This window comes from Myxine glutinosa, chromosome 2 (assembly GCF_964187855.1).
Source record: "Myxine glutinosa chromosome 2, kmMyxGlut1.1, whole genome shotgun sequence".
In the NCBI taxonomy this organism is placed as follows: Eukaryota; Metazoa; Chordata; class Myxini; order Myxiniformes; family Myxinidae; genus Myxine; species Myxine glutinosa.
Genome location: NC_136262.1, coordinates 180293896 through 180321661, shown reverse-complemented (window position 1 = coordinate 180321661; position 27766 = coordinate 180293896). Strand labels below are relative to the sequence as shown.

The 27766-nt window shown below is 49.3% G+C and overlaps 1 protein-coding gene across 2 annotated transcripts in view; it reads left to right on the top strand.

Moving 5' to 3' along the window:
* The window catches only part of DYM (dymeclin), an 82908-nt gene extending 55142 nt beyond the window's left edge, over positions 1-27766 (top strand). Inside the window, exons 15-17 of one of the 2 annotated variants that reach the window (XM_068106679.2) lie at positions 5065-5247; positions 10145-10258; positions 27019-27766. In XM_068106679.2, the coding sequence (XP_067962780.1) occupies positions 5065-5247; positions 10145-10258; positions 27019-27201 (480 nt within the window). In that variant the 3' untranslated portion in view covers positions 27202-27766. The remainder of the gene's footprint in view (positions 1-5064; positions 5248-10144; positions 10259-27018) is intronic. The other variant, XM_068106678.2, reaches the window with a different exon arrangement.

Below are 27766 nucleotides of genomic sequence, written 5' to 3'. Positions count from 1 at the left end.
TTTGAGGCAAACACAGAGTTGAGGCATTCGGCTTTGTCACGTGCGATGTCAACTGTGTGGCCATTTGAGGTAAGGGAGGGGATGGAGGGGGAACAAACACCAGAAACGGATTTGACCAGACGCCACCAGGATTTGGAGGAAGGATACAGGTTTGAGAGTTCGTTCTTGAGTGAGGAGAGATAGTGCTTCCTGGTACTCCTGAGGGTAGACACACACTTGTTCCGAGCTTGGTGGAAGGAACTGAGATTGCCTTCAGTTGGATTAGCCTTCCAAGAGGCAAAGGCAAGTTGTTTCAGGGCAACTGCCTCACCACAAGATTCGGTGTACCATGGACGGGAGGAAGGGTAAGACAACTGAAGACGAGATGGGATAAATCTGTGCATGAGAGAGATCAGTTTGCTTTGGAAGAATTCCCAGGAAGAATTGATGTCAGAGGCAGTGGAGATGGGAGACCAATCCAGACGATTGATGGCTGCTTGAAGCCCGTCCCAGTTGGCCTGAGTGAAATGCCAGACTCTTCGACGCTGAGGAGGCTCTCTGAGAATGGCCAGAGAGATGTCCACTTTGACAAGCACATGATCAGAAGAACCGATTGGAGCAGAAGAAGAGCAGCAGACATTAGCAGGGAAGTTTGTCATGACCAAGTCGAGAAGAGAAGAAACTCCATTGGCTGAGATCCGGGTCAGGAAATTGACAGATTGTGTCAATCCCAGTGAGTCACAGAAGTCCTTTGCTGAGGTGCCATGACTGGTGAGAGAGGAACCCACACCCAACCAGGTGGCATGATGACAGTTGAAGTCACCACATATGAGGAAGAGAGAGTTGGGATGAGTGGATAGAAGTTGGTCCATGTTGTCAGAGAGTGAAATGTAAATTGAGTCATCACTGTTTGGGGGACGGTACAGAACACATATGAACAAAAGGTGGGAGCGGAGAGGAAGCTGTAGCCAGAGGTACTCCTGGGGGTGAAGAGGAGAGAGGGCAGTGCAAGGAGAGTGAGGAAGAGAGTTTTTGATAAAGATAGCCACCCCACCACCAGGCCGAGGCTCAGGTCTATCATACCGGAGGAGGGAGTAACCAGGAAGAGATATTAAGGAATCAGAGACATCTTGAAGGAGGAAAGTCTCTGTTAAGCAGATCAAGTCTGGATTGTGAGAAGCAACCTGTATGGAGAGATCAGTCAGGTTTGAGCGAAGGCCCCGGATGTTTGAGGTCCATGCCGTTAAAGAAGAGAGAGGGGGAGCATCGGGTACAGGACAGGGGAGGGGAGGAGTAGGGCAAGATGAAGGATGAGAGGGGGAGGTAGGGAGAGCAGTTGATAGTGTGTCAGAGATTATAGAAGAGTTCCAAGAAAGGGAAGGATGAGGAGGATGAAAGGTTTGGTGGTGAAGGGATGAGGCAGAGTGAGGGGTTGTTTGAGGGGGGGCATGGGACAGTAGAAGGTTGGGGGGGGGTGGAGGCATGAAATAGAAGGGAGACGAGGTGGGGAGGAGGCAACTTTGAGGAGGGGGGAGGAGGGAGAATTTGAGAGGAATGGTATGGGGGGAGATTTGAATGGGAGGAGTTGGGGGGGGGGGGGTTTGAAGGGGAGGAGTGAGGCGGGAGTTTAGGAGGGGAGGGGCAAGAGGGGAGTTTAGGAGGGGAGGGGCAAGGGGGGAGTCTAGTAGTGGAGGGGCAAGGGGGGAGTTTAGGAGTGTTGGGGCAAGGGGGGGGATTTGGAGGGGAGGGGCAAGGGAGGAGTTTATGAGGGGAAGGGCAAGGGGGGAGTTCAGGAGTGGAGGGGCAAGGGGGGGGGATTTGGAGGGGAGGGGCAAGGGGGGACTTTAGGAGGGGAAGGGCAGGGGGGAGTTCAGGAGTGGAGGGGCAAGGGGGGAGTTTAAGAGTGGAGGGGAAAGGGGGGAGTTTAGGAGTGTAGGTGCAAGGGGGGGATTTGGAGGGGAGGGGCAAGAGGGGAGTTTAGAACGTGGATGATTAATGAAAGACGAACATTGATAACAAATTGGGTTTGTTGTGATTTTCAAGTTAGCAATCCGATTCAGAACGATGGAGGAGGAATGGAATGAATGTGAATTTAGACCATGTAGTGAGGGAGACGTATAAGATATTGAATTTCTTTTTTTTGACGTGGAATGAGTTGGAGAGGAAATTGAGAAAAGCCTTTTAAATAGGAAGAAAAACAGCGTGTTGTAATATACCACTGAATAAACCACTGAAGGGGAAAGGTTAAACATATTTAAAATAATATTTAAACAGAACCGTGAACAATCTTATATGCACAAAATACCAACGGGGGAAGGGCCGAGAGGGACCACCACGAGTCACGTGAACAGGGCAAAAGGTGGATGGCAAGGAGATAATGGGGGCGGGGCGAAAACCACCGCGATACACCTGGACAGAAAGTACAGGATGAGACAACGGCACACGTGGAGAAAGGAAAAATAAATGTTATTTTTTTTGTTGTTGTTTTTTTGGGGGGGTGGGGTGGGGTGGGGATTTAAAACGTTAGACAGAGAGTATTACGTTCGGTGTAGAAGGGAAAAACTGAGAGCCAAGCAAAACACGATGTAGGGGACTTAAGTTAACAAACACCGACAGGGGAACAAGGCCGCACACGAGGCGCAGAACAGGATTAATTAATTACGAGTTACAGGAAATTCAAACCAAAACTAACTATAAACAAACAATAAAGCATGGACGATAAAGTAACGAGTTGAAATTTGACAAACACACGAATGAAAAAATAACCACTTTGGATGCCTGGAGAGAAACCAAGCCTCCAGGTCGGAAGCTTCAACAACTAGGCCGCGTGGCCGTGCGCGGCACGAGATACTCGACTATTTTTTACAGGTATGAAAGATTAACCCCGATAAAACTTCCGAGGGACACTTAAAAGGTACACACACGTAAGATAAACCGTTTAGACAAGAATACAAATGTGACAATGACTTAGCTTCGAGCGTGCGTGAAGATCGTGGAACAGCTTCGAAAATCCGTGACCGCCCCGATCAAGATCTCGCGAGATCGAGATTAGTTTTATTAGTTCCCTAGCTGCAGGGGACTATAGGTTTGCTGTCCGTCCATCCCTTTGTCCATCTGTCCGTCGCACCTACGGTTTTCTAGACTTTTTTTCCCCATATCCTCTGACATGTTCAACTGAAACTTGGTACATGGCTTTATTATGATAAGTGACAGAACAATTTTGAGTCTCGGGGCATTTTCCCAGTTTTTCACCGAGTTTTGGCCATTTTGGACTTAGTTTTGCCCTCTTTTGGTAAAATATCACACATTATACATGGCTCAGTTTTCACCTGCCCTGACTCCACCACACTGCTTTACACCCATTGGCTAGACAGCTTTGCTGACTCCACCCCAATTAATATCATGCGCCACTATTCCATGAAGCAGCACAGGTCGACAGGCCTTAGGACTGGGTGTTAATCCATGGCCCAGTGCAGGTATATAAGGCCGAGAAAAATATATTTCCGGTCTCTGGTCAGCGCGCATCGATTTTGACTCTGCGCGCCAACAATTTTATTTTTTGATTTCCAACGGTACCTACAACAGCGCGTGCCTATAGTTGCCGGGCCGGCGCGCTATCTCGGGAAATACCGGTCTGTGAGGGTCGCCATTGGTATCGACGTTCGCGCACGGTTCTCCCCTACAAAACCTCGTTTAGTTTGTCCAAATCCAACCAGCCGTTCCAAAGATACGAGTAGTGTTGTGTGCCGTGACGTCATGAATCCAATCGGCTGGATATTGTCATTTATTGAAACTAAGACGTTCTTCGTCGGGTTCGTGTGAAGCAACCAGAAGGCCTAGAGAGCTGAGGTTGTTCTCGTTAGTTAGGCCTGGATCCTATCTCGTTTGTCATGATGTTGTAAGTGTCTGATAATCTGGTGGACTGGGAGAAGAGATCGTGGGAGACCATCAGCCTGTTAGACCACTTCCGCATGCGCAGTGTTGACGCGATCGACGCATTGGAATGTTTGACGGTACGGCGAGTCGATCTCGAGAACGAAATGGCAGTCTATAATATGCTTGAAGAACTTAATGATTTTCAGAATAAATACATTTTAAAATAACTTAAGCTTGTGTTCATTATTTACAAAAAGGCCGACAAGTCCCATTGGCTGTCTTTAATTTCTCTCTGGACGGCGCCACAGCAGATGAGGAGGACCGCAAGGCATGAGGACACAAAAAACAACACCTTTATATGTGCAATCCATGCTTTTCAAAAAAAACCCGCATCGCCGCATCAATTCTGGAACTTTGGTCTGACCAGAGACCAGCAATATATTTTCTTCGGCCTAATCATGATGTATTACATATGCTCGGAAGCCATAAACATGTTTTTGCTTCATGTTTGTACATCGGGTTATTTGTTTTTTGGGTTTTTTTGGACATTATATGCCACCCAAATTAAGGGATGTGTTTACTGATATTGAACTGAAACCTGGTAGGGGACATGTATTGCAAAGCAATTCTCCCTCTTGTTTAATTATTATTTATACATTATATAAAGAAGTAAAACAATATTATCCCATTTTCTTTGTGTCAAAATATTATCACTCATTTATTATATACATTTTAAGGATACAGAGGATAACTCTAACAGCTCTCCCAGAAAGGTAATTGAAGCCCTAAAACTACTTCCAAGGTGATAAAAACAATACAGGGCCAAAGCACAGCAATGCCACTATGCACCACCGTGCAAGGCAGAAACGAACCCCGGTACTCCGGCACAGTGTGGTGGGTGGGTGTGCGGTGCTGCCTGGTGTAGAACATTCCCCTGCCGCTCCCGAATCCACCAAGCTGAAATTGGCATTGATAGTTATGTTACGATGTGCCCGACCTGCTCCAGTAGTACGGCACTGCTGCTTACACCATGCATTTGTCGTCACGAAGTGATGACTTTGTACTGTACCCAGGCAATGGTGGTGCAGAGGTGTGGTTTGTAAACTACATTTTAAAGTGGGTCGATTTACTGGTAATTTTGTGGGAAATGCGAGACAAAGGAGAGCAAGTAATGTTAACTGATAATCTTTGTTCCTCTGTGTGGTCCAGGCACAGGATGTAGCTGTTGTTGAAGAAGTGATGAGGATGATTCTTGAGGTGGTTGGGAGTTGTGTTAGTGGATCTTTGCAGCACAATCCCAATTTGTTATATACACTTCTCTACAAAAGAGAACTCTTCCAGGCTTACCGGCTACAGCCTGCATTTGCGGACGTTACGTCCAACATTCACATGGTAAGGAGAAATGTGTGGTCGACAAAGAAAGTCTCTTAAGTCTTTGATGGACACGTACCTCATACATACCTACCATCTACCATATATATATATATATGTATATATATATACACATACATCCAGTGCCTTCAGAAACTATTCACACCCCTTGACTTCCTTCACATATTGTTGTGTTACAGCCTGATTTTAATGGATTAAATTTAGTTTTTTTGTCACTGATCTACAAATAATACCCCATAATGTCAGTGGAATTATTATTATTATTATTATTATTATTATTCTTTTTAATAATTGAAAATGAAATACAGAAATAGCCTGAATATGAAATACAGAGTATGTCTGTATCAGCTTTGCACATCTGGATTTGGGGAGATTCTCCCATTCTCCCTTGCAGATTTTCTCAAGCTCTGTCAAGTTGTATGGGGAGCATCGGTGAACAGAAATCTTCGAGTCTTTGCACAGATTCTAAATGGGATTCAAGTCTGGGCTTTGGTTGGGCCACTCAAGGACTTTCGCGTTCTTGTTCTGAAGCCATTCCATTGTTGGTTTGGCTGTTTGCTTGGTCATTGTCCTGTTAAACATAAATCTTCACCACAGTACAAGGTCTTTTGCACTCGGAAGCAGATTTGCCTGTATTTGGCTCCATTCATTGTTCCCTCTATCCTTACAAGTCTCCCAGTCCCTGCTGCTGAAAAGTGCCCCCATAGCATGATGCTGCCACCACCATGGTTCAATGTAGGGTCGGCATAAGATGGTTGATTCGCTGTGCTCAGTTTCCACCAGACGTAGCGCTTTGTATTCAGGTCAAAGGGTTCCATTTTCATCTCATCAGACCACAACATATTTTGCCTCATGCTCTGAGAGTCTTTCATGTGCCTTTTTGCATACTCCAGGTGTGCTGTCATGTGCCTTTTTCTCAGGTGTGACTTCCTTCTGGCCACTCTCCCATAAATCCTAGATTTGTGAAGTGCTGAAGAGACTGTTGTCCTTCCAGCAAGTTCTCCCATCTCAGCCAAGGAACTCTGTAGTTCTGTCAGAGTGGTCATTGGGTTCTTGGTCACCTTCCTGACCAAGGTCCTCCTTGCCCGGTTGCTCATTTTGGTCAGACAGCCAGCTCTAGGAAGAGTCTGGGTACTTCAATATTCTTTCCATTTCCTAATGATGGAGCTCACTGTGCTCTTGGGAACGTTCAACAATCTAGAAATTGTTTTATACTCTTCCCCAGATCTATGTCTCCTCACAATTCTCTCTCGGAGTTCTCCGGACAGTTCCTTGGACTTGATGGTAGAGTTTCTGCTCTGACGTGCACTGTCAACAGTGGACCTTATATAGAAAGGTGTGATTCTTTTAAATCATGTCCATCTAATTTAATTGGCCACAGGTAGAGTCTAATCAGGTTGTAGAGACGTCTGAAGGATGACCAAAGGAAATTGGATGCAGCTGAGCTCAATTTGGTGTGTCATAGCAAAGGGGTTGAATTCCCTATTTAATCAAGACATTTCAGCCTTTCATTTTTAATTATTTTGTAAAAATTTCTTTTAAAAAAATTCCGCTTTGACATTATGGAGTATTATGTGTGGATCAGTGACAAAGAAAATCTCAATTTAAACCATTTTAAATTCAGGCCATAACACAACAAAATGTGAAAAAGTCAAGGGGTGTGAATACTTTCTGAAGGCACTGTACATATAAATATATATATATATATATATAGATATACAGTCACGTGAAAAAGTAAGTACACCCCATGTAAAGTTTTGACTTTTTCAACGTATTTCAACATACAGCTATTTGATCTTCATTTCAACAATATTGATAGATAAAGGTGATATAATATAACAAATATCATGAAACATTTACATTTTGTAGTCCATTGTATAATTTAAATAAACATAAATGCAAATTTCGCATGTGGAAAAAGTAAGTACACCCCTACATTTATCACTACTTCAAATACCTAAAATTAGAATCAGGTGCACCAGCTCAGGTGCAAATGATTAGAACATCGTCAGAGAGGATCTTGGAGGAACCTGTCTTATTTAAACCTCAGACCTCATTAAACCTCAAAATTTAAACCTCAGACCTCAGACCTCATCAGACCTCAGACCTTATTTAAACCTTTAAACCTCAGTTTGGTTTGCTCTTTGTTGTTGAAGTGTGTGGCGTCACCATGCCTAGATCAAAAGAGCTCTCTGAGGCCTTCAGAAAGAAGGTTATAGATGCCTATGAGTCTGGGAAGGGATTTAAAAAGATCTCCAAACAATTTGAAATCAATCATTCGACTGTCCGGAAGATCATCTACAAGTGGAGAAGATTCCAAACAACTGCCAACTTGTTCAGGCCAGGCCACCCCAGCAAGTTCAGCCTGAGAGCAGACCGCAAGATGCTGAAAGAAGTCTCTAAGAACCCCAGAATGTCATCACGGGACCTACAGGTAGCTCTTGCCACTGTTGATGTCAAAGTGCATGAGTCTACCATTGAAAGAGGCTGCACAAATTTGATCTACATGGGAGGTGTGCCAGGAGGAACCTTTGCTGTCGAGAAAGAACATCAGGGCAAGACTAAAGTTTGCCAATGAACACCGAGACAAAGACCAGCACTTCTGGAACAATGTGCTCTGGACAGAAGAGTCAAAGGTAGAGCTATTTGGCCACAGTACCAGAAGACATGTTTGGCAAAAACCAAAGACAGCATTTGACCACAAGAACATTTATGTTTATTTAAATTATACAATGGACTACAAAATGTAAATGTTTCATGATATTTGTTATATTATATCACCTTTATCTATCAATATTGTTGAAATGAAGATCAAATAGCTGTATGTTGAAATATGTTGAAAAAGTCAAAACTTTACATGGGGTGTACTTACTTTTTCATGTGACTGTATATATATATATATATATATATATATTTATTTATTTATAATTTTTTTTGAAGGTTATTAGGTAGGGAAGAGATGGGGAAACGTCGCCGTATAGTACAAGGAGATGGTGAAGGCCATGTATGAGCAACTTGGTGAAGAAGTGGAAGGTTTGGCGTAGTAGAAGAAGTACGGAGAGGCATTTAAGTGAAGTGCAGAAGTGTTGTGTGGAAGTATGTCAGGAAAGAGTGCATCATTAAGGAATAGAAACCAGGTGTGGTGGACGGAGGAAATAGCGAAGTCAGTTGGTCTGGAAGTCTGGAGAAGGCATATGACACTGTCCTGAGAGAGTTGGTGATGGCGACACTGAGACGGATGGGAGTGCTGGAAGCAGAAGATAAGTTGGTGGAAGGGATGTACAAGGGAACAGTTTTGGTTGGTCCTAGGAGGAAGTAGCGAATAGGGTGAAAAAGGGAAGAGCACCAGGCATTGATGATGTGTGTACAGAAATGATAATTGCAGCAGGAGAAGTCAGAGTCTGGTGGATGAAGAGGTTGTTGAATGTACAGTATGTATGACAGATGGTTCAATTCCGGAGGTGTGGAGGACAAGGTTAGTTGTAGCCAATGTGGAATGATAAGGGGGATGTTCAAGATCTGGGGAAGTGCAGGGGTATTACACTCCTTAGTCATGTCATGAAGGTGCTGGAGAGGGTTCTGGATGGGAGGATAAGAAAGAGTGTGGAGATGGACATTGGAAAAGAGAAGCAGTGGTTTAGAAAGGGTAGGGGAACGACGGATGTGATGTTCACGCTGAGACATCTGGTGAAGAGGTTGGAGGTGCAAGGTGAAATGGCATTAGGATCTGTGGTTTTGGATAAAGCGTTTGACACTGTCCTGAGAGATGATGATGGTGACACAGAGATGGATGGGAATTCTGGAAGCAGAAGATAAGTTGGTGGAAGGGATGTACAAGGGAACAAAGGGAAGAGTTTTGGTTGGTCCTAGGATGTTGGAGGAGTTCATTGTGATCATTGGTTTGAGGCAAAGAAGCACTCTCAGCCCACTCCTGTTTATCATGGTGATGGAGCTGGTAAGCAGGAAAGTAAACATGAAAGATATTTGGCTGGTATGATGGATAGTGGGTGGGAGATGGAGGAGGTACTGGGGGAGTGGAAGGAGGCATTTGAGAAGCATGGCCTGAAAATGAGCATGGAGAAGACAGAGGTGATGTGGGTTGGGCAGCAGAGAAAATAAATGAATATTGGGTTGGAGGGGAAGGAAATCAGACAGGGAAATAGGTTTGAGTATCTGGGAGGGAACAGTGTCCGGGGATGGCAAATCGGAGGCAGATGTGCAGAAGAGGATTCAGGTGGGTGTGAAGCATGGAGGAGGTGTAGGGGCGGTAATGGCAGACAGATTTCAAGGAGATTGAAAGGAAAGGTTCTGATGTCTTTTGTAACACCTTTATGGTCTGGAGACCGGAGACGGTGGCACTGAGGGAAAGACAACAACAGAGGATGCAGGTTTGTGAGAACAACTGAGTCAGGAGGATTGTGGGAGTGAAGATGGTGGATAGAAGGAGAATGGATGAACTAAATGAGGAGATTGATGTGCAGAAGAGCTTGATGGGAAGATTGGTGAAATGCCGGCTGAGATGGGCTGCTAGACATGTGGTGCAGATGGGGGAAGAAAGAATGGCAAAGAGAGTAGATAGGTTGAGGGATCAAGGTCAGAGGTAAAGAGTGAGACCACAGTTGAGATGTGAGGCTTGTGTGAAGAGGCATATCAGTAAGGTGGGGGTGATTGGAGAGTGAAGAGAGTTGGTGGAGGACAGAGGGGAGTGGAGGAGTATCATGGTCAGGACAGGGCAGGGTGGGAGTTTGGTGCTATCGGACCCTGTAAGAGGACAGGGCAGGGTGGGAGTTTGGTGCTATCGGACCCTGTAAAGGGAAGAGGAGGAGAATAACGAGGCATTAAGTGTTTGCTTTTATTTATTTGTCTATTTTTGCTTATTGTCCCAATACCTTTGCAGGTACTGGAATTTTTTGGAGCCCGTTTAGAACAGGCTGGATCTGGACTCACAGTGGAGCAAGTGCAGGCTGTTATTAAGCAGGGTGCAATGCTGCTCCCCAAGGAAAAGTTAACGGTGAGTTATCAGTTGCAGTTGTAGCTGTTCACTATGATGAATGTGATATATATATATATATATAATAGCATAAGGACTCGACTTTGTTATCCCTTTTACGCCGCACCCAGTGACCCGATGCCCACGGCACTAATGGATTTACGATCTACGAACCGCGCTCTTTGTTTATCACGTACAGCCATGCTCGAAAAATCTGAATTAGCCGACGTTGGGGCCCAAAAGCATCCGATTAACTGCCGATACGACGCCATCTTATTGGCGTCTGCTGGGTGAAGGCGAAGCAAGCCGTCCGCTGATTGGACAGTCAAAGGCGACAGCAAGCTGTCCACTGAGTGGACAATCCTGAGCATGCATTTGTGCCGGTGTCGTCGATCGTGGTGTACGCTAACCTCATCAGGTGGGTTTACCATAATTTCTTCCAACCGTGCTCTTTGTTTATCACGTACAGCCATACTCGAAAAATCTGAATTAGTCGACTTTGGGGCCCAAAAGCATCCGATTAACTGCCGATACGACGCCATCTTATTGGCGTCTGTTGGGTGAAGGTGAAGCAAGCCGTCCGCTGATTGGACAATCCAGAGCATGCATTTTTGCCGGTGTCGTCGATCGTGGTGTACGCTAACGATTGCAATAAATACGTTGTTCATATACGCACTCTTCATGCTCATCTTTCTTCCTAACTCTTACTCGGACAAGCAAATCCCCTATGCCATCCATAATGGTACACTCTATCCATACACCACATCCTCCCTTCCGTGGATGTTCCACGGGTTTCGGCTAGTGTACATATCGCACCAAATCGCACCATATATATATACAGACTTGGCATTTAATATGGAATATTTTTTTTGTGGGGGTAAACTTACTTTTCAAGATGTCTTAGAACCAAAAGTTCATTGGAATTATGTTGAAATTATTCTCGATTTTGTTAATGTGACCTTTAAAAGAAACAAAAACCACATTTTACATTTCGAAACAAATAAATTGATCCTTGAAAGTGATGTAAACTGATATCGAACTCAATTCATGGACAGTACTGTGTTAAACTTCTGTACGTTTTCCAGAAGTATCTCTTTATTTTGCACATTAGCCAAAAAAATTTTAACAAAAACAAAAGTTAAATTACGACTGGGATTACGGACAGTAAAATTACAGTTCAGTACTTCGTGTAACCCCCACGAGCATTCAGGAGAGCATGTACACGTTGAGGCATGCTGTTCACGAGATTTGCCAAGGTTTGGACAGGAATCGCTTGCCATGCAGTGACAATAGCCTGCTGCAATTCACGCACAGAGGTCGGCTGCTGGTCCACAAGCCCACAGGTTCTGCCCACAAGTTCTCTATCGGATTCATATCCGGGGACATGGCAGGCCACTCCATATGCTCTATACCACGGTCAGCAAGAAAGTGTTGGATCATGCGAGCATGATGAGGCCGTGCATTGTCATCTTGGAAGACAAAGTTTCCTCGAAAGGCTGCACGAGCAAATGGAAGCAATGTTTCTTCCAGAATGGCCCTGTACTTGAACTGGTTCAGGTTTCCATTCAGAACAACCAGGTCAGTTTTGCCCCCTGCATGAAAAGCAGCCCAAACGGTCACCCCACCACCTCCAGCTTGGACTCTTGGCACTATACAATCTTTGTTGTAGGCTCCATGCACTTGTCTGCGCACTCGGACGCGGCCATCTTGACGACAGACCAGAAGTCTAGACTCGTCACTGAAGATCATGTGATTCCAGTGTCCTGGCTGCCATTGACGGTGCTCTCTGGCCCACTGCAATCGGCACTGGCGGTGTTGTCTGGTCAGGCATGGCTTTCTCAGGGGACGCCTGGCACGATAGCCTGCTTGAACCAGTCGTTGGTTGACTAGCCTTCTGGATACAGGCACATTTGTCAGTTGCTGCCACTCAGCCCGAAGCCGATTAGCTGACTTGGTACAGCCATTGCGGACTAACCGGTGCAGCTGGCGATCATCCCTCCTTGTGGTTATGCGGGGACGTCCTGGCCTCGGTATTGGAGTAGGGTCACCCCTCTGAGCATTTCGTTTCAGGATCTTTGACACCTGACCTTGAGTGATGCCATACTGCCGAGCAATAGCACGCTGTTTCATGCCGTAATTTCGTAAAGCCACCACTCCATGACAAACAGCATTGTCAAGTTGACGGACCATCTCCAGAGGAAGCGGCAATAACTTTTGGAGACGTGCAGCAGTTGTTTTCCACTAATACAGAACGCAACAACCCTTGTATACCCGACTGTGAAGCCAATCATCAAATGCACCTGTCCGTACATTTTGCCATGCCACCTGTGATATAATCCTGTTGTTGACTTCTTGCTGCGACAGACAATCAGTGACATGGTTCTTTTAACAAATAAATCACCAAAGTGTAAAAGAAACTCACCAGATTGATATACTGAGTTAAGAAAGTAAACCCAAGTCAAGAAAAAAAAAAAATTCCATATTAAATGCCAAGTCTGCATATATATATGTATATATATATTTCCGCTTTCGGTCCGGTCTGAAGAGGACGCAGGCGTCACATGCTCGCCGCTTCTTCGACTGGGCCACTGTCTGTGGCTTGCTTTTTTGGTGGTCGTACGGATTTTTTGGCCATTGAGTCTGCCCTCCGCATAGTCCCGGCTCTGCTCCCTGCTTCCCCTGCCCGGCTCCTTCGGCTGCTCGCTGTTTCATCGGGCACGCTCTCGTGGGTTGTGTCCTTCGCAGCGGTGTGGTGGCGGTTTTCCTGCCGTGATCTTGATTTGTAGCGGCGGCGGTTGATTGCCGCTGCATTTCCCGCTTTGCCGTGATCAACCTTGGCCTCGTGATCATCTCTTTGCTCCCGTCTGCCCTCTGCTTGGTCCCGACTCTGCTCCTGGCTTCACCTACCTGGCTCCTTCGTCTCCTTCGTTTCCTTGGGCCTGCTCCTGTGGGTTGGGACCATTGTTTCACCTCCTCAACCTTGGCCTCGTGCTCGCCTCTCCGCTCCTGCCTGACATGGCTCTGCGGTACTCCGCCGCAAGGCTCCTTCTGCTCAATACCCGCTCCACCCCATCATGCATCTCTGCCATCAAATCAAATGGACTCCTCCGACGACCCAGGTACATTCACCGTGGCTCCGGTCGTAAGTTTGTATATGTACAATCAGGTCACTCCATCCCCGGTCCCCGTCCTCTGGTCGGCTCAGCACACTCCCACTCATCGTCCCAGCGCACCTAGTCACGGCAACGCACAAAATCGCACCTCCTGCCTGTGAACCCTGGCTAAATCACCTGAATTCATCCCCGCTGTTCAAAACAACATCAAGCTCACCCTGTTCAACACCCGGTCCCTCAACAACAAATGCCTCATCCTCAACGACTACATCCTGGATAACAAACTGGACTTTCTCTGTCTCACCGAAACCTGGCAACAACCACTGGACTACTACACGCTCAACCTCACCACACCCAATGGATATTCTTACGTCAATAAACCACGCTCGGAGGGCCGAGGTGGTGGAATTGCCGTTATCCACCGTCAAGACATCAGGACCAGCCTCATCCCCATCGCCTCATCCTCATCCTTTGAACACCTGGCTTTTAAACTCTCTGGTCGCATGCGGTCAGTCATGGCTGTCGTCTACCGCCCTCCCAAACCACACCCATCATTCCTGTCTGACTTCTCCTACTTTCTGACCCAGCTATGTTCCCTCTCCCCCTCAATCCTCCTCCTTGGTGATTTCAATATCCACATGGACTCCACTGACTCCACAATAACCACTGACTTCACTGATTTACTCACCTGCTTTAACCTCACTCAACATGTCAACTTTCCTACGCATATCCGTGGTCACATTTTGGACCTTGTCTGCTCCACTGGATTAATTTTGCACCATCTCTCTGGCTCCGACCTCACCCTCTCTGACCACTTAGCCATCACTATGACCATCAACATCCCCACCCCAACACCAACACATTATCGCACTATCAACTTCCATAAGCTAAACGCTCTTTCACCTACCTCATTCTCATCCACCCTCTCTGAAAAAATGTCCACTTCTCCCTTCATTGACCTCCACACCCCTTCCGACCTCACTGACTACTACAACCACACTCTCTCCTCCTGCCTTGACCAGCTTGCGCCTGTAAAAACCAAAACAGTTTCTTTCACCCATTCTGCTCCCTGGTTTACCCCTGAACTCCACCTGATGAAAACTCGTGCTCGCCAACTTGAAAGACTCCGCAATAAAACAGGTCTCACAGTTCACTCCCAAGCCTACAAGGACCACCTACAACACTACAAAGATGCCCTCTCCCGCGCCCGCTCCGCCTACTACTCTCAAATTATCCACTCTGGCTCCGGAAACCCAAAAGCACTCTTCTCGACAATAAATAAACTCCTCCGCCCCCTGGACACCACCACCCAGTCATTCACAGGAGACAACTGCATCTCCTTCCTTTCTTTCTTCCAATGCAAAATTGACAACATCTACAACAGTTTGACCACCGCCGCACCCGCTCCCCCTCCAACCACCTGCCCCCCCTTATCCTGCCTTCCCCTGTCTCAATTCTCCCCGGTCTCCCCTACTGACCTCTCTGAACTCCTCATAGGAATGAAAACTGCCACCTGCACTCTTGACCCCATCCCCTCCAGCTTTGTCAAGGCCTCCCTCCCTGCTCTCTCTCCACTTATCATTGCAACAATAAACTCCTCCCTGTCTACAGGCATCGTCCCACCATCCCTCAAAATTGCTGCTGTTACCCCCATTCTAAAAAAACCTGTTCTAAACCCTGACACCCTAAATAACTTCAGACCCATCTCCAACCTACCCTTTCTGTCAAAAGTTTTGGAACGCGCTGTAGCCGCTCAACTCAAACATCACTTCTCTGCCAATAACCTGTATGAAACATTCCAATCCGGATTCCGCTCCAACCACAGTACTGAAACTGCTCTCCTCAAAATCACCAACGACCTTCTCCTCTCCTCTGACGCTGGCAACCTCAACATTCTCGTCCTCCTCGACCTCAGCGCTGCCTTTGACACCATCGATCACACCATCCTCCTCACCCGACTTGAATCCACCTTTAACGTTACCGGCACTGCCATCTCTTGGATTAAATCATACCTCTCTGACAGACGCCAGTTCATCTCCATCAATAACTGCAAATCCCCCACTGCTCCCCTCCCCCAAGGTGTCCCCCAAGGTTCAGTTCTTGGCCCCCTCCTCTTCATCCTTTACCTGTCCCCCCCTCGGTCACTTAATCCGCCGTCATGGTCTCCAATTCCACTGCTTCGCCGATGACATCCAGCTTTTCATCTCCACCAAGTCCGTCTCCACCGACACCCACTCTATCCTGACAAACTGCATCTCTGAAATAAAATCCTGGCTTCAAATCAACTTCCTCAAACTTAACTGTGATAAATCTGAAATAATCATCATTGGCCCAAAAACGCTCACAAAATCCACCCATAACTTTGCCCTCAACATCGACGGTATCCCAGTATCCACCTCCCCTCTCATCCGGAATCTTGGCGTCATCTTTGACCAAACCCTCTCCTTCGACAAATACACTAAACAGATCACAAAGACAGCCTTCTTTCACCTGAAAAACATCGCCCGTCTCCGCTCATCCCTCTCCTCCACGGCTGCAGAAACCCTCATCCACGCCTTCATCACCTCCCGTCTGGACTACTGCAATAGCCTCCTCTATGGTTCACCCTCAACAATCACCAATAAACTCCAATACATTCAGAACTCCGCTGCCCGTCTACTCACCCATTCCCGGACCCGTGACCACATCACCCCCGTCCTTTACAAGCTTCACTGGCTCCCCATCTCCCAGAGAATCCAGTACAAAATCCTCCTCTTGACCTACAAAGCCCTCCATAACCTGGCCCCATCCTACCTGGCTGACCTCCTCTCCAGACACACTCCCACCCGCAACCTCCGCTCTGCTGATACCAACCTCCTGACCCCCCCCCATCCGGACTAAATTCAGATCCTGGGGGGACGGGGCCTTCTCCATCGCTGCTCCCACCCTCTGGAACTCACTACCTCACACCATCAGAGACTCCTCCTCACTCACCACATTCAAAACATCACTCAAGACCCACCTGTTCAGCACTGCATTCAACATTCAACCCACAGCATTTAACCCCTGACTATCACTTCTCCTTCTCCCTCCTTTTGCTTTAAATATTTCCCTATTGATTCTTGTCTTTTTGCAATTGTTGTTTTCATGTTTTGTTATGCATTATGTTTTGCACTCTGTCAAAGCGCCTTTGGGCTTCATGAAAAGCGCTATACAAAATAAATGAATTATTATTATTATTATATATATACGTATATATATACATGTATATATATATATATATATATATATATATATATATATATATATATATATATATATATATATATACTAGCAGAAGTACCCGGCATTGCCGGGCGGGGGAGGGGAGGGGAATGGGGGCGAGGGGAGAAGAGGGAGAGAGGAGAAGGGGAGGGGGGGAGAGGGGGAAGGGGGGAGGGGGGGAGAGGGGGAAGGGGGGTGGGGGGAAGGGTGGGTGGGGGGAGGGTGGAGGGGAGGGGGGGAGAGGGGGAAGGGGGGTGGGGGGAAGGGTGGGTGGGGGGAGGGTGCAGGGGAGGGGGGGAGGGGAGAAGGGGAGGGGGAGGAGTGAGGGGAGGGGGAGGGGGGAGTCAAGTCGGAAGTCATTGTCGTCAATTGAATGTCGCATGTATTTTTTATTCCCTGTCAAATGGCATTGGTCCCGCATTCTGAACCCGGAAGTCGGAAGTCATTGTCATCAAATAAATGTTTCACTCTCTGTCACATGCCGTTGGTCCCATGTCAATCGGATGAAGTTGAAAAATTAACGTTACGAAGTTTCTCTGGGACGTACTCATGCCGAATATGAAGTTGAAAAAGTAACGTTCCGAAATACGCTGATGACGTCATAATTTTAAAACGCGAAGTTTTTTTAATTTTAAGGTGTGCTGTAGTTGCTCTGAGACGTACTGATTCCGAATATGCCTTTGGTTTTGCTCTGCGATGCGTAGTTCTCGAGTTATAAGAGGACAAACAAACAAACAAACAAACATACTTTACTGCTTTATATAGATAAGATATATATCTGTGCAGTGTCTGTGTTGTCACTGAACTACTCCCTCAAACTTTTGTGAAATCGCACCAAAGTTCTGGTATGTCCCTACCTCTCCCGTGTGTTTGTCCTAAGGGTATTTATTTTGAAAAATTTAGAAATTTTTTTATTTTTTTTTTGAAATTATATTTCAACTTCAATCTTCAACTACAATTTTTTACAAAATGCAATATCACGTATATTACAAACTAGCAACGGCACCCGCCCTGCAGGCGGGGCTTCAATTGGGAGGCCCAAATGAAAAGGCAAAATATCAGAAATTTAAGGCTGTTTTTTTATTTTAAACGATTTATATAAACATCCGTTAAATCATATCACACACATCATCCAAATCTAAACAGTATTTGCAGAATTTCAATAAAAGCCACATCACTGTTCATATCGGTAAATATTATTCCATCGTGTTTCAAATTTGGGCAATGCTCTCCAATATACGATGTGGGCACGGTTTGAATTATCTAGCGTAACGTTTGTGACGATGTTTTCATTGTGACGATGTTTGTGTTCACAGTAGTGTTTGATGTGACGGTGTGAACGTAATTTCGCAATGTTTTTCGTTTTTATTTTCATAATCGTTCAATGAACGTTTAATGTTTAATGAACGTTGAATGAGCGTGAGAATGAGCGTAATGATCATTAAATGAATGAATGAATAATGAATAATTCAATGCGAAGTGAAAGACGCCACAGAGCTGTCACATTCACAATCGCTATGTCGTATGTACTCCCCATACGTGTTTCCTTCATTGTAAAAACTACCAAGTCAACAGTTAAAAGGATTTTAAGCCGATAGGTGTTACGGCCTTGGCAAGATCGATGAAGACAGCGATCTGTTAGCGTATACACCGCCCAAATAGCTATGTGGAATTCTCTCATGTAGAGATTAAACTCACATCGTTTGAACTTTGGCCGAGGTCATTATTTACTTTTAATGATGTTTACATACGAATCAAAAAGAAGATAATTGGTTTTGGGTCGTCCTTTCCGCATATCTCGTGGGATTGTGAGTTAGAGAGACGACCATGGTGGCGGGGAGGGGGTTGGCATTCTCTCAAGCAAAAGGTCTTTGTCCGAGGTCACCGGGTCCGATCGGTGCAGCCGATCAGTGCAGCGATCGGTGCAGCCGTTTCTGCGGCACCCGGGAAAATAACGTTATGCGGGAGTCCAAACCTGAAAATGCTGGAGGCCACAGCTGAAATTGGAAAAACAATATACCCTATTTTACTCCAGGAGATCCCAGGATTACCCGCGCAAAATATCGTTGAGATTGGTTCAGCCGTTTTTGCGGTACCTTTGAACGAACGAACGGACGGACGGACGGACATTTGGTGAATTATAGTAAGATGCATTTGTGCAAATTAATTGCTTGTATTATGATTGGTGTAAACCATGACAAAACAGCAACTCAGGTACAGTCATCCATCTATATGTCTACATATCTGGGCCGTGTCTGTGTTGTCACTGAACTACTCCCTCAAACTTTTGTTTCTGTGGTGCTGAGGTGTTTTTAATAACGTGGTGGTGAGGTGTTTTGAATCATGTGTTGGTGAGGTGTTTTGAATTACGTGGTGGTGAGGTGTTTTCAATTACGTGGTGGTGAGGTGTTTTGAATTTTGTGGTTGTGAGGTGTTTTGAATTTTGTGGTGGTGAGGTGTTTTGAATTTTGTGGTGGTGAGGCGTTTTTAATTACGTGGTGGTGGAGTGTTTTGAATTACATGGGGGTGAGGTGTTTTTAACTACATGGTCGTGAGGTGTTTTGAATTACATGGTGGTGAGGTGTTTTGAATTATGTGGTGGTGAGATGTTTTTAATTTCGTGGTGGTGAGGTGTTTTGAATTACATGGTGGTGAGGTGTTTTGAATTATGTGGTGGTGAGATGTTTTTAATTTCGTGGTGGTGAGGTGTAATCGTCCCAAACTTCCAGTCTGCACCTTCCCCTCCAGTATGTACAGTGCATTCAGAAAGTATTCAGACCCCTTCACTTTTTTCACATTTTGTTATGTTGCAGCCTTATGCTGAAATCGTTTAAATTCATTTTTCCCTCATCAATCTACACCCAATACCCCATAATGACAAAGAGAAAACAGGATTTTAGAAAGTTTTGCAAATTTATTAAAAAGAAAAAACTGAAATATCACATTGACATAAGTATTCAGACCCTTTGCTATGACACTTGAAATTTAGCTCAGGTGCCTCCCATTTCTCTTGATCATCTTTGAGATGTTTCTGCACCTTGATTGGAGTCCACCTGTGGTAAATTCAATTGATTGGACATGATTTGGAAAGGCACACACCTGTCTATATAAGGTCTCACAGCTGACAATGCATATCAGAGCAAAAACCAAGCATGAGGTCGAAGGAACTGCCTGCAGAGCTCAGAGACAGGATTGTGTCGAGGCACAGATCTGGGGAAGCCTAAAAAAAATCTCTGCTGCATTGAAGGTTCCCAAGAGCACAGTGGCCTCCATAATTCTTAAATGGAAGAAGTTTGGAACAACCAGGACTCTTCCTAGAGCTGGCCGCCCGGCCAAACTGAGCAATCGGGGGAGAAGGGCCTTGGTAAGAGAGGTGACCAAGAACCCGATGGTCACTCTGTCTGAGCTCCAGATATCCTGTGTGGAGATGGGAGAAACTTCCAGAAGGACAACCATCACTGCAACACTCCACCGATCTGGGCTTTATGGCAGAGTGGCCAGACGGAAGCCTCTCCTCAATGAAAGACACATGAAAGCCCGCCTGGAGTTTGCAAAAAAGCACCTAAAGGATTCTCAGACTGTGAGAAACAAGATTCTGTTGTCTGATGAAACCAAGATTGAACTGTTTGGCTTCCGTCTGCAGCACAGTGCAGCACAGTGAGACAAACGTGTGCAGCACAGTGAGCGAAGCTCACCCCGATCCATATCATGTGATGTACCTCACCCTTTTGCATATCACGTGATGCCTGTGCGTGTTGAAGTGGTCACATCCATTTACGAGTGGCCATGTTTTGTTTTGCACCAAAGAACAATAATAAACTTCGTTGTTTGTTGCAGGTATCGTTCTTCAAAATATGCCCAGGGTTTCTGGACCACCTGGTATAGATATATTTTATTCCCAACTGCAAGTCTTTAATATATATATATACATATATATATATATATATATATATATATATATGTATATATTAAAGACTTGCAGTTGGGAATAAAATCACATTCATGTATTCATCTTGTGTCCAACCTTTAATTGAATAATATATTTTAATATACAGTTACAGTGTATATTAATGTTCTCCAACCCCACGCAACTTGACCGAGCTTGAACAGTTTTGTACAGAAGAAGGGGAAAATATTGCCCAATAAATGAGAGGAGGTGGGGGAGCATTGTTGGACAGCAATCTTCAAGTCATGCCACAGATTCTCGATTGGATTTAGGTTGGGGCTCTGACTGGGCCACTTCAGGGCATTTATCCTTTTGTTCCTTAGCCACTCCAGTGTAGCTTTGGCTGTGTGCTTCGGGTCGTTGTCATGCTGAAATGTGAACTTCTGTCCCAATTTCAGCTTTCTTGTAGAGGGCGTCAGGTTTTGCTGCAGGATTTTTTCGTATTTTGCTCCATTAATTTTCCCTTTTATCCTGACAAGTGTCCCAGTCCCTGCTGATGAGAAACATCCCCATAACATGATGCTGCCACCACCATGCTTCAGAGCAGTGATGGTGTTCTTTGGGTGATGTGCTGTGTTGGGTTTGCGCCAAACGTAACGTTTTGAATTGAGACCAAAATCTTGGTTTCGTCAGACCATAAAACTTTTTGCCACATGGCTTCAGAATCTCCGGAGTGTTTTTTTGCATACCTCAAATGGGACTCAAGGTGAGCCTTTTTGAGTAATGGCTTCCTGCTTGTCACCCTACCATACAGGCCAGACTTGTGGAGTGCTTAGGATATTGTTGTCACAAGGTGTACCGTATGCCTTCCACTTCTTCATGATTGAATATCCTTTGGAGCACAGACAAGACAAAGTCTTTGAAGTATTTTTATACCTGTTTTAATCTGTTATGAGCAAGCCACAAATAGGCCTCACACTCATGGGTGCTCTTATTCCATTTTGTTCACTGTCAATCACGTTGTGGTGGAGCTTAAATGTAGGCAGCACAGAGGATAAGAACCTTCGCAAACATCAAAGCACTTTAACATGAGAACTTTTGAATCATTGTCCAAATTGTAGCGGTTACCGCTGGATGTACATAATCGCCTTGCACCGGCCAGAACACGGCCAGACGCGCCTCTCCCGGGCATGCCCGGACTCACTGTTCCCGGGCACGCCCGGTCTCGTCTTTCCCGGGCATGCCCGCTCTCGCCTTTCCAGGGCTCGCCCAGAGCGTCCGGGCATGCCCGCTATCGCCTTTCCAGGGCTCGCCCAGAGCGTCCGGGCATGCCCGCTATCGCCTTTCCAGGGCACGCCCAGAGCGTCCGGGCATGCCCGCTATCGCCTTTCCAGGGCTCGCCCAGAGCGTCCGGGCATGCCCGCTATCGCCTTTCCAGTGCTCGCCCAGAGCGCCCGGGCATGCCCGCTATCGCCTTTCCAGGGCTCGCCCAGAGCGTCCGGGCATGCCCGCTATCGCCTTTCCAGTGCTCGCCCAGAGCGCCCGGGCACGCCCAGCCTCGACTTGCCAGGCCGCAGCCAAACACGCCCGGGCAGGTCCAGACTCGCCTTTCCAAGGCTCGCCCTTGATACCCGGGCATGCCCGGTATAGCTTTTGCCGGGCAAACTTCCCGACATAAATGTGTATATATATTGTTGCCCGAAAAACGGGCTTGTCAGAATACCTGAGCTGTTTTGTTTCAATAAAGCAACTCGGACGAATTCCGTCTTTGGTCGCGTCAATTCTTTCGACTCGCGTTGGAGCGCAGTTCCTTCATTGGTGACCTACCGACATGGATACGGCAGTGACGTTTAAACTGCCTACCTTCTGGGAGACTCACGCGGCTGTTTGGTTCGCCCAGGCGGACTCCCAGTTCGCCCTGCGAGGCATCACCGCGGACGACACCCGCTTCCACCATGTTGTGGCGGCGCTCGGTTCCACCACCGCGGCCCGCGCCTTGAGCCTCCTCCAGCACCCGCCGGCTGCTGACAAATACGACGCGCTGAAGACGCTCCTCCTCGGCGCTTTCGCCCTCTCACCGGCAGCACGCGCACGGCGCCTGCTTGACCTGCCCGAGCTCGGCGACACGCGCCCGTCCGAGCGCATGGACTATATGCTCTCGTTGCTCGGCGAGCACTCTCCGGCATTCCTGTTCCGGGAGCTGTTCCTCCGTCAGCTGCCTAACCCGGTACGCCTCGCCCTGGCTGGCACGTTGATCACGGATTCCCGCGCCCTCGCCAGGGAAGCCGATAAGATCTCCTCGGCGGGCCAGCACATCGGCGCGGTTACCTGGAGCCCGCCGCCGTCCGAGGCGACGCCCACGACGCCCGAGCGCCCTGCGCGGTTGGAGGCCGAACTGCCGGTGCAACTGGCGGCCGCCACGCCGCACCGCCCGCTTCCGACACGACGGCCGGGGCCTCCACCTGACCGGGCGTGGTGTTATTACCACGCCAGGTTCGGACACAAGGCTCGGACGTGCCGGCCCCCGTGCACTTTCGGCAGGTCGGGAAACGGCCGGGCCGGCGTTCATTCCCAGCCATGAGCGCCGGCCACTCGGGCAACTTGCTGTTTATTCGGGACAAAGCGTCTGGACGGCGTTTCCTGTGCGACACCGGCGCCCAACTGAGCGTCATACCTGCCTCCGAGCAGGACAGGCTGGACGCAGTTTGCGGCCCCTCTTTGGTCGCTGCTAATGGCTCGGCCATACGCACTTTCGGCCCACACGTCGTCACCCTCTGCTTCGGCAGCCAGCGCTTTCAATGGACTTTTGTTACCGCCAGCGTCCCCGTGGCTTTGCTGGGCGCCGACTTCCTCTGCGCGCACGGGCTGCTGGTCGACGTCAAACGACGTCGCCTTGTCCACGCCGAGACCTTCAGCTCCCTGGCGTGCACAATGAGCAGCTCCGCGCCGACCGAACTGGCGTGCGCCCTCCCGGCAACGAACGAGTTCGCTCGCCTGCTCGTGGAATTCCCGGCCCTCACGCGGCCGACGTTTTCGGCCGTCGCGGTGCGGCACGGGATCGAGCACCACATACCCACTACGGGCCCGCCGGTCTACGCCAGGGCCCGCCGCCTCGACCCAGCCAAGCTCGCCGTGGCAAAGGCCGAATTCGACGCGTTGGAGCACCTCGGCATCGTGCGGCGCTCCGATAGCGCGTGGGCCTCGCCACTGCACATCGTGCCAAAGCCGGGGGGTGGATGGCGCCCGTGTGGCGACTACCGCCGTCTCAATGACGCTACCACCCCCGACAGGTACCCGATCCCGCATATTCAGGACTTTTCCGCCCGTTTGGCGGGACGGGTCATCTTTTCGAAAATTGACCTGATACGGGGCTACCACCAGGTACCTGTCCGGGCGGCCGACGTCCCGAAGACGGCCGTCATCACGCCGTTCGGCCTGTTCGAATTTTTGCGGATGCCGTTTGGCCTCAAGAACGCGGCCCAGGCGTTCCAGCGCTTGATGGACGGCGTGCTGCGCGACCTGCCGTTTCTTTTCGTCTATCTGGACGACATCCTCGTCGCCAGCACGTCCCGCGCCGAGCACCTCCTCCACCTCCGAACACTGTTCGGTCGCCTCAGCGAGCACGGCTTAATTGTCAACCCGGTCAAATGCCACTTCGGCGCGACGACCGTTGACTTTTTGGGCCACCGCATCACCAAGACCGGGGCCGTGCCGCTGCCGACCAAGGTCGAGGCCATCACCACGTTCCCGCGTCCCCGTTCCATCAAGGCCCTCCAAGAGTTCCTCGGCATGGTGAATTTTTATCACCGATTCGTGCCCCGCGCTGCTCAGCTCATGCGGCCCCTTTACGAGGCCCTCCGGGGCAAGCCGGCCAAGCATGACATTGTTTGGTCCGCGGCCATGGACGCGGCCTTCGCCAGTGCCAAACGGGCCCTCACCGACGCAACGCTGCTGGCTCACCCGGTGCTCAACGCGCCCATCGCCCTCACTACGGACGCCTCCAACTACGCGGTGGGCGCCGTCCATGAGCAATGGGTGGACGGGGTTTGGCAGCCACTCGCTTTTTTCAGCCGGCAACTCCGGCCGAACGAGTTAAACTACAGCACGTTCGACCGCGAGCTGCTCGGGCTATTCCTGGCCGTTCGCCATTTCCGACACCTCCTGGAGGGCCGCCCGTTCACGGCTTTCGTCGACCACAAGCCGTTGGTCTACGCAATGGCTAAGGTCACGGAGCCGTGGTCGGCCCGCCAGCAGCGCCACCTCTCCGCCGTGTCGGAGTTCACCACGGACATCCAGCACGTCACCGGCAAAGACAACGCCGTGGCCGACTGCCTTTCGCGGGCCAGCGCGAACGCGGTCCACCTCGGCGTGGACTTCACGCTCATGGCGGCCGACCAGACCACCGACGCCTCGGTGCAGGCACTCCGCGTGGCGGACACGGGCCTCCGCCTGGCCGACATCCCCTTCGCGGGCACCGTCCTGCTCTGCGACGTCTCCCAGGGCCAGCCTCGCCCCATCGTGCCCGTTTCCTGGCAGCGCCGCATCTTTGCCTCCATCCACGGCCTTTCTCACCCGGGCCGGAAAGCTTCTCAGAAGCTGGTGTCGGCGCGTTTCGTCTGGCACGGCCTTCGACGAAACATCCGCGACTGGGCCAACGCCTGCATGGCCTGCCAGCGAGCCAAGGTCCACCGCCACACCCAGGCCCCGCTGGCACCTTTCGCCGTGCCTGAACGGCGTTTCGACCACGTCCACGTGGACCTGGTGGGTCCCCTGCCCCCCTCGCGGGGGTTCACCCACCTGCTCACCATGGTGGACAGGACCACCAGGTGGCCGGAGGCCGTGCCCCTCACCTCCACCACCACCGCCGACGTGGCGCAGGCGTTCATCGCCACCTGGGTCGCGCGCTTCGGCGCACCAGCGGACATCTCATCCGACCGCGGCCCACAGTTCACGTCTGAGCTTTGGGGCGCGGTCGCCCGTTCGTTGGGGGTCACGCTGCACCGCACCACGGCCTACCACCCCCAAGCCAATGGGTTGTGCGAGCGGTTTCACCGCTCCATGAAGGCCGCACTCATGGCCGGCCTTCAGGACGACGGTTGGGCCGACCGGCTGCCGTGGGTCCTTTTGGGCCTTCGCACGGCCCCCAAGGAAGACCTCCAGGCGTCCGCCGCCGAGCTCGTCTACGGCCAGCCACTCCGCGTCCCGGGCGAATTCGTGCCTGACGCTACCAGTCCCTGGTCCGCCGCTCGCCAGCGCTCGGACCTCCAGGAGGCCGCCCGACAATTTGCCCCCATGCCGACGTCCCGCCACGGTGGCCCCCAGTCCTACGTCCCCCCGGCGCTTCGCACAGCGGAGTACGTCTTTGTGCGTCATGACGCGCACCGGGGGCCACTCCGGCCGCCGTACGACGGGCCCTTCCGGGTCCTGCGACGGGGCGACAAGTCTTTCATCGTCGACTTCGGCGGCCGGCCGGACCGGATTTCTGTGGACCGCCTCAAACCGGCGCACATGGACGTCGACCGACCACCACGGTTGGCCCTTCCTCCGCGGCGAGGCCGCCCCCCGTCCACAGTTCCCCCCGCTCGACCACCCACCACCACGTCAGACCCCTCCCCACGACCCTCCAGGGGTCGCTTCGGCCGGGTCATCCGGACCCCCCTTAAATTGACCCTGCCGGTGCAGGTCGATTCTGGAGGGGCGTGTGTAGCGGTTACCGCTGTATGTACATAATCGCCTTGCACCGGCCAGAACACGGCCAGACGCGCCTCTCCCGGGCATGCCCGGACTCACTGTTCCCCGGCACGCCCGAACCTCCCGGGCACGCCCGGTCTCGTCTTTCCCGGGCATGCCCGCTCTCGCCTTTCCAGGGCTCGCCCAGAGCGTCCGGGCATGCCCGCTATCGCCTTTCCAGGGCACGCCCAGAGCGTCCGGGCATGCCCGCTATCGCCTTTCCAGGGCTCGCCCAGAGCGTCCGGGCATGCCCGCTATCGCCTTTCCAGTGCTCGCCCAGAGCGCCCGGGCACGCCCAGCCTCGACTTGCCAGGCCGCAGCCAAACACGCCCGGGCAGGTCCAGACTCGCCTTTCCAAGGCTCGCCCTTGATACCCGGGCATGCCCGGTATAGCTTTTGCCGGGCAAACTTCCCGACATAAATGTGTATATATATTGTTGCCCGAAAAACGGGCTTGTCAGAATACCTGAGCTGTTTTGTTTCAATAAAGCAACTCGGACGAATTCCGTCTTTGGTCGCGTCAATTCTTTCGACTCGCGTTGGAGCGCAGTTCCTTCAAAATATACTTTTTAAGGCATTTGAACCTTGGATCGTGAAATCATGAGGTAAGTGAACAGAGATCATAATAATTTACCTGCAGATTTTGGGACTACGAGAATCTGACTGTGGTTGATCCACCCTATTTGCCAGATATATACGTGTGTGTGTGTGTGTGTGTGTGTGTGTGTGTGTGTGTGTGTGTGTGTGTGTTTTGATTTGAAGGTGTACATTTAACCTGTATGCCCTCACTTCCTTCCTTGCTCCCACAGAAGTTCCCTGAACTACGCTTCCGTTACGTGGAGGAAGAAAACCCTGCAGAGTTCTTTGTGCCCTACATTTGGTCTCTTGTTTATCGATGGGCATATGGCCTCTGGTGGCCTCCTGAGGCAATCTCACTCTTTCCTGCTGTGACTGCAGCCAAAGAAGCACAGAACCAGAGAACGACTGTGTAGCAGGCAGTCCCTCTCCTATTCTGATGTGGGTCTTCATCGAATTGACATTCGCAGGTTTATGGCCTTTTCTTTCCCACCTTCAACAAGCAGCTATCTATTTCACAAACTGCCTCATCGATTCACAAGATGACTGACTCTGGGCCTAGAATGAACCATTTGTTTCATTCACAAGTATGTACACATTTGTTGTTTGTATCAGAACGGGACTCTCCTGCATCACAATGTATGCTCAATTATTTTTCACGTTTTTGTGGTGGCCTATGGTGAAAAGACTGGGCTGTGGAATATCAGAGGTTCTGAGTTCAAATCCGGCCGAAGGCATCATTAAGGGTTTGATGCGAAGCTCTTGGAAACCGAGCCGTTCTCAAGATAGTTGTTGGATCAGATTCTGATTAAAACCAGGTTGACTGATTAAGGGATATTTCTTTCGGGGTTATGTTACGTAACAGCCTGTCCTCACCTAGTCTGAATTGCTTGTGGTGTTGGTCTGCAGTTGATGGCTCAGGCATAGTTTCTACATCGAAAATTTACATGGATACTAGAATGTCCAAAATGACCCATATCG